The 12,020-nt window shown below is 38.8% G+C and overlaps 2 protein-coding genes across 2 annotated transcripts; one reads left to right on the top strand and one right to left on the bottom strand.

Annotated features, from left to right (window-relative positions):
• The first annotated feature begins 1,630 nt into the window (after positions 1 to 1,630).
• Positions 1,631 to 3,872, top strand: LOC117379532 (phospholipase A2, minor isoenzyme-like). Its single transcript, XM_033976252.2, has 4 exons — positions 1,631 to 1,712; positions 1,960 to 2,107; positions 3,052 to 3,185; positions 3,716 to 3,872. Exons 1-4 carry the CDS (start codon positions 1,664 to 1,666, stop codon positions 3,832 to 3,834), a joined length of 450 nt encoding a protein of 149 aa, XP_033832143.1. The 5' UTR covers positions 1,631 to 1,663; the 3' UTR covers positions 3,835 to 3,872.
• Positions 3,873 to 9,264: 5,392 nt separating this feature from the next.
• Positions 9,265 to 11,455, bottom strand: ppp1r3c2a (protein phosphatase 1 regulatory subunit 3C2, duplicate a). Its single transcript, XM_033976246.2, has 3 exons — positions 11,372 to 11,455; positions 11,196 to 11,286; positions 9,265 to 10,705 (listed from the first exon to the last, which is right to left on the bottom strand). Exons 2-3 carry the CDS (start codon positions 11,213 to 11,215, stop codon positions 9,613 to 9,615), a joined length of 1,113 nt encoding a protein of 370 aa, XP_033832137.1. The 5' UTR covers positions 11,216 to 11,286; positions 11,372 to 11,455; the 3' UTR covers positions 9,265 to 9,612.
• Between the last annotated feature and the right edge of the window lie 565 nt (positions 11,456 to 12,020).

The following is a 12,020-nucleotide window of genomic DNA, read 5'->3' as shown; positions in this document are numbered from 1 at the left end:
TAAATGTGCATGTGTTAGATGTATGTGTATGTATATGCCTTATATAGTGTTGACCATTGTGAAAAATGAATTGAACTGAATACATGGGGTTGTCATGGTGCAGCTAAACCAAAGGGTCCAACTTCCTCTACTCTCTCGTTATAAATAGTAAAGAAAAGGGAAAGTGCTCACATCATCAGACAAGTAATCAGGGGCAGCCATTGGAGCTGTCAAACCGATTTAACATTCTTGACCTGAACGAGTTTCCATGTCTGTCAAGTCACCAGGACTTGTTATCCCCTCTTAGATCACTGCATTACGACAAGAAAATCAGTCATTCCCATGTCCATAAAGATACTACAAAACATGGAAAAGAGGGCCAAAAGTCCCCACTGCAACATATGATTAATCATAAATCACCCTGACTTCATTTGGTCCCTCATTGAATAAGATCTGCGGCTCCTCATTGGTTTATCTATGGCATCCACCGACAGAAACCGAGCACCATCCTGGAGCTCAGGTATCACACATGACACCGTGCTCACAGTCCAGTCATTCAGACAGATCCACTATGATACATTTTGGCTCCAATGACATTAAACTACAACAGCCCGAGCCCGAACGTGACTTCAAATCACTTATAGACACGGTGCTAAAATTGGGAAAACAAAGCGTAATGTCTGGTCCAATTACATCTACTAGATTTCAGTTTAGACGGATCCACCAAGTTTACGTATGGCTGAAGGGTTATTGCAGTGCTCTAGGAATTCCTTTTGTGGATATTTTTTTGGGATTCTGGAAGAGGAATAATAATGGCATTCATTTAAATAGGGCCAGAAAAAGAAAAAAAAAAGTTAAGTGACAGACAAGAGACATCAAACTAACTTTGCACCTCATAGGCCTCCTGATTGATGATACTTGATTATATAAATAAAGGTGATAAACACACAAAGATCATAAACACATTTCAATGAGCCTTCATCTCTGACCTGTATTTCAGTGATATTGGGTTCAGCATATCAGCATTCCCTGGTACTCTCATGGCCTTTCTCATAAATACATTTAATGAAATTGTAGACCGATATGAACCTAAAAGAAAAAATTGAATGGAAAAAAGTTGGTTAAACACAGAAATTGCAACTTTAATTAGAGAAAGAAATGCTGCCTGGAAAACTGCACATAAAATTAGATGAGATTTGGATTGGATATAGAAAGAAAAAGAAATAAATCTTTGTCAACAGAAGTTACACCAGAATTATGGAAAATGGCTCATGTTTTTCCTTTACATAAAGGTGGGATGACTAAAAATGTAAATCATTTTCAGACAATATAATATATTTAAAAACTGCAGCAGTATATTAATGAAATCCAAAATTCCCTAAAAAACAGAATTATAAGAAAAAATTGCTCCAGCAACCGTTTAGATGCACTTTTTCAGTTTTATTTAGCATAGTATTGGACATTTAAATCATTTTTGAAGGCACAGAGATTCAACAGTCAGCAATGTTGTGATGATAGGTCAGTTGTGGACAGAGCGTGGGATTTTCACCTTCCCAGACACCTGCTGGATTTGTGTAAAGTGAAGCACTAGAGAGAGTAAACATGGGACCAGCTGACACTCCTCCTCAAGATATAAAAGGGCACCCAGAAGATATATTCCATTGTCCTCCTCTGCGGTCACACCATGAAGACTGTACTGGCACTGTGCCTGCTGGCTCTCAGCCTCTCCACCTGTGAGTACAATTTGAAATGTACAATATTGAAATGTTTGCAGGTTACATCCTGCCTCTGCCAGCTGTGTTTATTTTTAGTTTCCATGATCAAAAACATCATATAATAATAATAATAACAACAACAACATTAATAATAATAATCACCATCATCATCATAGTAATCATAATAATAATAATCATCATCATCATCATTATCATAATAAGATACCTTAAAATGAACATGTCTATCCAAATGCTTGTGTTCCAGCTCACTGCCTGGATTACAAGGCCCTGAACCAGTTCCGCGACATGATCCTGTGCGTGTTGCCTGACAGCGACCCTCTTCTGGACTACGCAGACTATGGCTGCTACTGCGGGTTTGGAGGCTCTGGCACGCCTGTGGACGAGCTTGACAAGTATGCATGTTCTACCAGTGTGGAATTGATCTGCTCTTTAAAGTGACACAACCAGGTCCACCAAATTCATAAGGTGGACTCAACTTCTCAAGTAGATCTTAATGAGGTTGAATCCAGGTCTGCCATTTTTCAAATATTGGTCAAATTTAAGGTGAACGAAAGGTCTGAACTAGGGATGCACCGACTCAGCTTTTTCAGGTCCAATACTGATATCGACATTGGTTTTTAGTATCTGTCAAAAAGTGTTTTATTCCCATGAAAACACAGTTAGTTAACTTAGTACAAAATGTATCCAACTGTGTTATTTATTCAGCAAGGAACTGTTGAACAGCTTTGTATGAATAAAAGTTCAAACATTATGAAACGTTCTAAACTAACTTTTGCCCCTAAATAGTCATATCACGTCCAATAAAAGGCTGGAACCGATACCTAATCCAGCTAATTTTCCTGGATCGGCGCCGATATTTTATACCAGTATCGTATTGGTGCAACTGTAATCCAAACCTTAAAGGTAAATTATTTGAATTTGGTTTTAAATTTTGGAGAGATTATACCAGTAATAATAGTTCTATTATGACCAAACATTTGTTAACTTCCATTTAACAATACAAGAAATTTGAAAGTTTGTTTTTTTGTTGGACTTTCATATCACATTTGTTTATACTATTTATATAGAATAATTCATCTCCAGCTAAACCGTAAATCATGCTTCTAAAAATTCTCTGATAGTAAGTGAAGTAGTATTTTTTTTTTTTTAATACAGTTTTTCTTCACTTCAGCTAACCTTTTTTTTTTTTTTTTTTTGCGTCCAGTTATTTATTTTGTAACATAAAATTAAATCTTAATACTTTTTTAAAGATCTGATCTTAACCCCAAGTAAAGTTGAGATCCACCAGCATTGAGACCCACCTAATCAATGGATTCTAATACATGTGTCCTTCCAGGTGCTGCCAGGTACATGACCAGTGCTACTCCGACGCCATGCAGCACGATGAGTGCTGGCCTGTGTTTGACAACCCCTACACAGAGTTCTACAGCTTCAGCTGTGACGCGGCCAACAGGAAGGTCTCCTGCCTCAGTGAGTGACCACATGTTACATAAGAGCCAGTGTGACCCACTCATGCTGTCCAAACACACACACTGATTAGGATGACCAATCTGTGTCACAGACATAATATTAGCATTTGATACAACAGCTCATAAGTGCAAGTGAGGGGATTTGGTCATATTAATTCATGAAAAGAAATGAAGTTAAGAGAAGCTGTTCTTTCTCCACACAGCAGCACCAAATTAATTATTTTTGTTGAAAATCAATCTCCTAAATAGGATCTTGAATGCTCGTATTGATCACAGGCTCCTGGCAATGTGTTTTTTAAACTCATTTTGCATTTTTTCTTGAGTTTTCAGTCAATCTTAAAATGTTTTTGACTGTGCTTACTAATGTGTGCATTGTGTCTCAATAACTGATGAAATACCACCAGAGATAAACATGTAGAGCACCCTCCGTGTCACTGCAAAGTATCAGTATAGACAGGAACAGGCTCATTGTAATGGTGGTTGTAACTTGAGACTAATCAGACTACTGTTTATATCTGTATCTCTTTCCAGGTGATAATACTGTGTGTGAGATGTTCATCTGTGATTGCGACAGAGTGGCTGCTGAGTGTTTCGGCCGATCTCCATGGAACCCGGAGCACGAGCACCTGCCCAGCGACAGGTGCAAGTAAACTAATACTTCAACAGTACTTCAGCAATACTGGTATCAATATCAATACTACAACCTATGTGTGCTGTTCGAATACTAGCACTGGTATGAGGTTAATAAAATTCAAAAATGTTTAATTAATTCGAACCTGACACCTTTGTATTACTGCAGTATTTATTGTCTTAAAGTAATATTTATTTGTATAATTAAAGAACTGAAATAATATGAAACCAGCACTTTGTTTCTAACTTATATTAGATGACATTTGAGGTTTTCACACTGTAGAAACATTTAGCACTTTCTGCTGTTTTACAGCCTAGCCCCAGTACACAACACTTCCCTCTAGTGGTGAAATAAGGCATGACAGTCACACAAATGGCCTCAAATTAAATATTGTAACCAACTCTTCATAGACTAGAATGAAAACACACACGAGTCATTATTCAAAGGTGCACTATGTAACTTTTTCAGAGGAGGACCATCGCCTGCTTGTTCCCATACAAGCATGTTCTACAGTAGGATAGGCAATTAAACACATCTATCTTGCATTTACTTATTACAAGTTTTTTTATTGCTCAAAAATACCTTCTTACTGCCGGGTTGTCTCTGGACATCTCAGAACTGCAACATGATGGAAGATGCTACACTTTGGAACATTCTAGGTAGAGAAATACCATCTCCATGTCGGCCAACAATTGCATTTTCTATCGAGCTACATAACTTACCATAAACTCACCACCAGATGGCTCTCCACTCCTATAGATTTACTGTTTTGCTGCTGTCCCTTTGTACTATCCTCCACACACCAGAACTCTACTGACTCACTGACTCCGGTTTCCTCTTTTTTCTTACATAAGTGCAAACCAACCCATGGGATAAATCTCACGTTGTTGCTCTGACATTGACCTGGCTTTGTCGCCCTGTGATCTTTGCAACACTACACCAGCAAAGACCCGCTCAGTGTAATGAACAATGAACGCTATGGGGAATACACTTGTCTGGGCTTTTTCTTGTGCAAAATCAAACTATGCATTGACGTCACAGAGGAAAGCTGCAGGGACCAATATTGTAGATTATATTATATGTGAAGTTGGAGGTTTGCTCTATAGACTACGAAGGGAGTCTACTTCTATTACTACTACTAATACTACTACTACTGCTATTCTTACAGTACTACTACTATTACATCATCTTAACTAGTAGCTTTTAAAGGCCAATATCAGTGTTAAATGATCTGTAGCACTGATCACCCTAAAATTGCTTGTCCGGTTCAGTGCTACCACCAGTACTACTACTACCACTACTATTATTACTACTTTTCTGCAATTAATTTTACTGTGTGTCTTAGTTTTAGCTGCATGCACGCTCTTTCTCCTTTTTTTAAATTTAGCAGTCTCTGATAACTTATTCTAGGTTTTTGGGGTTTTGCAATAACTTAAAAAATAAAAAAAATATAAATAAAAAAAATAATATAGCACTGCTGCCTTCTGTGCTTCTCTGTAATGTTTTGTTAATTCTGAACAGCTTCATAACTTCATAAAACTGCATGAAAGAAATAATTAGTTCGGTTAGATTGTTTTTTTTTGGGGGGGTTTTTGGGTTGACATCCGATTCCCAATGTTCAACTGCTCCAAAAAATCCTACTTGGTCATTCACATCCCATTTTAGTTAGACAGAGCAAGCTCAAGTCGCTCTGAAATTGTATGCAGATGCCAGAATAGTAACCCTGCCCAATACATGCACGCACAGGGCTGTCTCCCCGAACGCGTCGTCATGGCAACATGTTGTGTTTGTCCTGGCTGCGTGAGTTCATTCGTGGATGTTCTTTGATTTCGGGAGTGGTTGAAACATGCTCTACTTGGTCCACGGGCCTGTTAATGACGGTTAGCTCACTTGTTGACTTATTTTGTCTGGTATGTGTGACGCACGGAGGAGAAAGAGTACAGTTGGATATGTGAGCCTGCAGGCATTGTGAAAGCCCAAAGGGAAAGAAGAAAGAATTTGTATGAGAAAGTACAGAGTGCCCTAGCCTCATTCCTGGATTAGTGTACAATTTGTGTTTGAAATAGGTTACTATAACCCACGAGGGGGGAAATGCACAGCAGTCATTCATTGATTTAAAGGTGCACTGTTTAACTTTGCTGACACCTGCTCGCCTCTATGGAGATGTTATTGCTTTCTCTAAAATGTTGCACTGTATTCATGAGATTCAGTTTCCTGTTTTATGGTGCCATTCTGAGGGCTTTTCATCATATATACGTGTGTGTGTGTGTGTGTGTGTGCGTATAGGATGCCGTCCTAACTTCATCATTTTGAACAGAAAGCCTAAAATGCACATGTCAGGCTTTCATGCATTTCTAATTATACTTGGTTTGGTGAGATAATATTTGTGGTAAAGATTTATCATAGTTTCATATCAGTCAAGTGGCAGCTTGTGGGGAAAGGAAGTACAAAAATACATGGAATACCTCTAGGCATGTTGCCGGTAAAAAAAAAAAAAAAAAGAGAGAGAGAGAGAGAGAAACTATACTATGATCAAATAAATTGATTAATTAATTAATTAATAATAATAATAATAATTAAAACTGCAAGCAGTGATGAAGGCCCTCGCCACCCCTTGCGACCGCGGGGTACATGCCACAGCGATGATCCTGCTTTTTGTTCCCACTTACATTGCCCCTCCTCCCAAAATCAGCGTCTCAGTAATACTATTCCATTCATTCCAATGAGAGAATTTCTGACATTGTCACGCCTGCACAGTTGGAAATAGAGGCATGTCTTCATTGACTTTTTTGTTCAGTATGATGAGTGGAATAAGTGTACCAAATTTTATCTATGACAAATAACATTTTATTGTTCTATGTTTGTACCAAATTTCATTTGTCTATGATGAAAAAGGTCTCTCATTGCCAATGTATTTTTATTTTGGAGGTGGCGCTATTGGGTCATTTTGAAACATAAATTTTTCTGCACATGAAAATACAACATTTTTTGCCAATCTTGAATTTTAGGCCATAGTTGGATTAGTGTAGAGCATCTATTTAGTCTACAACAAAGTCCAGTACTCTGAACCCCATGTATTTCAATGACACATTTCTTATGTTACCACGGTAACATGGTTGCAAATAGAGATATGTTCTCATCGGCTTTTTTGATCAGCATGTGGAGAAGGATATATGTGCCAAATTTCAATTGTCTATGACAAACTTTGTAAAAAATAAAAAATAAAAACAATTTTTAAAAAAGAATTGGGGTTGTTAGGGGGCGCTACCGAGTCATTTTTCAATATTTTTAAGTAGGAATTTCAAAAAACAAAATTTTTCGCCAATCTTCAATTTTGGATCCAATAAAATTGACTTTTTGTTAATGTTCAGGGAGTCAAAAATGGCTTCAATCTGGCCACCAAAATAATAATAATAACAGATTTTTTTCCCCCTTCCATTATTTTTCTCCTAAACCGTAACAGCTACAGTCATGTGACTTTCTCTAATTGTGCCCCATCACAAATAAGGACTCTGTGAATTTTTTTATCAGTCCACGACAAATAGATTGTCTTCTACAAATTTTTGAAAATGAATTTGAAGAGGGCGCTAGAGAGCCATTTTGTGAAATAGTGCCACGATTTGCATATCATTGCGTTCAACTTACAAATGTGCATAAACGCTGTATTAGCATTTTCCCAACAAAAAAATGTGTGAAAGAGAAATATTTTATTGAAATATTCCAAAAATTGCGATTTTGTTGAAAATTCACCCTGACCACACCCAAAGTCACAATCAAAATGTAATTGATAATCTTTAATCACACATGGGTTTAGTGGGATTTGGCCAAATTTGAAGTGTTTGTGATGAAAACTGTGTGAGGAGATGTCTTGAATGTGAGGGTGTGCACTTTTGTAATTCTGGGATTGATCCAATATGGCTGACTTCCTGTACATTTTAGGGCGGGGCCATAATATAATTTTTGTCATGTCCCGACATGTTCTATTTTTTGATGTGAGTTTCAGATTTTTACGTTGACTTTTTTCCGAGTCGGGCTCCCATTGGCCCCATGAAAATCAAAGTTTCAGGGGGCGCTGCCGAGTCGTCTTTCGTTATTTTTTCTCGGGGTCTTTTGTGACAATTAGAGGTCATCGAATTCTAATTTTTGACACCTCTCACTACCATGTCGGGGCACGTTTACTACTTGATTTTTGGCACTTTCCGAGCTCCGGTCATGGTTTTAATGAGTCCCTCGCCGGGACGTCGCAGAATGTAATTTTAATTATATAAATATGTGAATAATGAAATGGATTAAAAAAAAAAATTATACTAAATACAATACATGTTTGAATTTAGTTTCTAGTAATACAAATGCATGAGATTTTTTTCTAAGTTGAATAACAATTTGGTACATTATCGAGTTTGCGTTGTGATTTTACTTTAGGATGAGGGATAGTGTCACCAAAGGATACCGAATGGGCGACACCGTAGATGCTACAAGATATAGAGAGACACTGTAGCCTATGATGTCTCCCTCTGTATATTCTGATACTTACAGTGTGTAGGTGAGACGGGGTGACAGTGGCTCAGTGGTTTGAGTGTTGGTACCCCAACCCGAAGGTCGGAGGATTGAGTCCCGCTTGGACTCATTCTGTCGTTGTGTCCTTAGGCAAGACACTTCACCCACATTGCCTAGTATGAAAGTGGAGTGTGCGCGATGGCAGCCTCGCTTCCGTCAGTCTGCCCCAGGGCAGCTGTGGCTACAATAGTAGCTTACCATCACCAAGTGTGGAAATGAATGAATAATGACTATAGTGTAGCGCTTTGAGAGGCATTATTATTGTTGCTATGCATTGCTGGTGGCTGTGACTTCAAACTTTTGTTTAGTGGACACATGTTCTGTTAAATTCCATTGTACTTTAGTTCACATGAGATAATGTCATGCAGAGCCAAAGGGAGTAGCCTAAACTAACAGTATGATTAATGTGATGTAAGTTTCTATAGCAACACAGGCGGATTAAAGAATCCTCCTACTTCAAACAAAAGAGCTTGAATGTTGTCAAATAAGTTGGTTAGTAGGCACTGCTCAGGGCAGTGCAGGTGAAAAACAATGTGCCCAATTTTGTTTTACATTTCATGGGTGAAGAAAATCACAGTCCTCTCTATGTTAACAGTGTTTGTTTGTGCCAAACCTCGTCAAAACAGACTTGACTATTGTACGTAAGCTTGTTCAAAGTACTTAAGCAAAATGATCACTTTTGTTTTTTATACAATGGCTCAGCACAAACATTCTAAGTTACTGTAATTATTTGAATTTGAGCTTTCTTATTGATTGATTACCATGTGTCCAATAATTATGATAATTATTATTGGACACATGATGATACACATTATGATAATTATTATTGTATGAATACAATACTGTATTATGATAATTATTATTACAATGTCATCAGAAATGAAGCAAGATGGAAAATTCATCAAACGCATTTATTAAAAACATAAATAAAGTATTTACATATTTAACAGGAGTGCAGACTTCAGGCATCTTTCACTCAGTATTGCCCATATATACATTCATAAAAACACATACACATATACATACATGTATACACACATACATACATATATACATTATAAGTTCCAGGGTACATGAAATGATCAGAAAGTTAGCACTTGTACTAAAAGACATTTTTCAAAATCAATGCAAAATTTGCTTAGTGCAAGTAGCAGCTGCCCTCCCACAGAGTAGAATAGAGCAGTTCATTTCAATAGGAAGGCTTGAATTTTGTGGCCAACATTTCATTTTCCTCAATGCTTTATTTGACAGCACACATCCCTCTTTCCACCCCCACATGTGTCAAGACCCTAATGTGTGGCAGATCGGCATAACTCCTCATCTCAAAAGGAGTTATTTGAACCAGATGGGGGAGTGGCTGGTACCGGGACACTATGGGAGACCCTGGGATCACCTCCTCCTGCTCAGCACTGCTCTCTCTCTCAACTTGAATCTTGTAGTTTTGCCCCCTGTTATCATCCAACAGCGACCCCTCATCACTACTGGAAGTTACACAAAACTCTATTCCCTGACTGGGATCTAGGTCCATTGGAAGACTTAGTTCGAATGTGTGAATGTCTGTTTCCATCGATCCAAACCTCTGCCTTTGCATGAAGGTGCAAGGGATGTCGTAATGGCTCCTCCAGGAATCGAAACTCATCCTAACTTGGACAGTTTGTTCGCTTCTGACATGGGAGACTCTTACTTTCCCACTCAAACAATAATCTGACACACTGCAGCTTTCCAATTGCAGTCCCATTTCTTTTTGTCGCGCCATGAAGTCATTTAAATCCAGTGAGGGCTGTGGGAATGCCAGTCGGAGCTTGTAGGGCACAGTCTTGGTTGGAACTGTTGTCTCCTGTTTAGGCTGGAATCTCCTCAGCACCATTGAGGGCAATTGACCATAGCACGGTGACGACGGCGGTGATGACGCTATATCCGGGATGAAGAGGCGGACAGCAGTTAGTGCTATGCCCTTAGTGTCAGCAAAGGAGACACCTTTTCTTTGTCCTACGTGCTCTCTACGCAGGCAGCTACGCGGTTGGGATGCCGGGAAGAAGCGGTTGCCGCGGGTGGGAGATGGTGATGATGTAGGAGAGGGTGAGAGGGAGCGAGAGGGTGAGTGGGAGCGAGAGGGTGAGAGGGAGCGAGAGGAGGTGGGAGAGCTAGCGGGGGAGAGGTAGGTGGGCGAGCGGCGGGCGTAGGAGGTGTTGCTTGGGACTGCCAGGCGTTGCGTGACGCTGCTGCTGCTGACGGTGGTTCTCAGAGTGGGGGGTAGCTGGTACAATGGCTGACGCAGAGACAGGCAGGCGGCCAGGTCCACAGGCATCATGGAGGTGGGAGAATGTAGTACTCTACGGGAACAAGGAAGATAAATCATGAGTCATTTATTTGTGATAGTCATGGCAACAAATAGTAAATCTGGAGGCAGAGAAGTCTCCCTTTAACCAGAAATTCAACTCTTCCTTCAAAAAACTGTTCCTAAGTCTTTGCATATGGTATCAGTGAATGTTAGCAGTGTTTCAATCATTCTGTCCCAAGGCAGCTGTGGCTACAATTATCACAATGTTTAACTAAAACTACATGAATAATGCACTGAACTGTAAATATCTTTGGGTATCCAGTCTATAATGCATTCACACATCACTAAAACACTACAAATACTACTATAAACCATTGAAATTATGACCAAATTTAACAGAAATGAATATTATTACCAGTATTTTTAGAGCAGTTTTGTTTGCATCGCATTAAAAGTTGCATACAGTAGTAATAGTTAAGCATGTTAGTATTATATTTGGATGAAATGAACATGTTAGTTAAGAAATTATAATTCTATCTTACCTTGTACAATTCATCGTCATGTTTCAGAATCAAATCTTGAATCTTCTTGAATGTTGTTTTAAAATATCAAGTCTTTCCAATCCCAGTACATCTGCAATAAAATCATACCAAGATACAGTCAGTACTGAGTCAGTTTTACATTAAGGTCAGTAAAAATGCAGAAATCTAATACTTACAGATGATAGAGTCCTATATCGCTCAAGTATTGCGTTGAAGAACTAACAGTGGAGTTTTCTTGTCTGTTACCGGAGCTTGTGCGTAGCAAGGAGCTGCGAGGATAGAGCATTTATGGCAATGTGTGTGTTCTGATCAGCCAATAGGAGTGAGTGTTTTGTCTTCATGTCCCGCCTTTCCTTTTGCCTGCTGCCAAAAAAGGTGCGACATGTGCAGGCTGTTCGTTCATAGAAGCCTGTCACTGTTTGTTTTCACTGCAAGGCTTTTCCGAGTGGGTGTATTCTGAGGATGTTAGCATGGCAGTATGAGCATTGTGTATGTACGATAGGGAGATGTGCAAGTGTTGAGAGGATGCTGGTGAGGAGAGGTCAATCTGGTTTAGAGCACAGGCTGTTTTTGTGTCCCTGGGCAATGCAATACACCCACACAGTCAAATGCATTTATAATCGCTGGCTTCGAAAAAAACAAAACAAAAACATAAAATAGAGCTAAGTTAAATTAAGTTACATGAAATTAAATCTTCATGCAATTAGAAAGTGAGGAATAACTTTGGACCATTGCAGAGCGTTTAAAATGAATATATTTTAACTCTGGACATTTTAATGAATCTTTATGCTGTAATCTAGCACATAATTTACTATTGATACAGTC

This window comes from Periophthalmus magnuspinnatus, chromosome 12 (genome assembly GCF_009829125.3).
Source record: "Periophthalmus magnuspinnatus isolate fPerMag1 chromosome 12, fPerMag1.2.pri, whole genome shotgun sequence".
NCBI classification, from domain to species: domain Eukaryota; kingdom Metazoa; phylum Chordata; class Actinopteri; order Gobiiformes; family Gobiidae; genus Periophthalmus; species Periophthalmus magnuspinnatus.
This window is presented reverse-complemented; position numbering and strand designations above follow the sequence as displayed.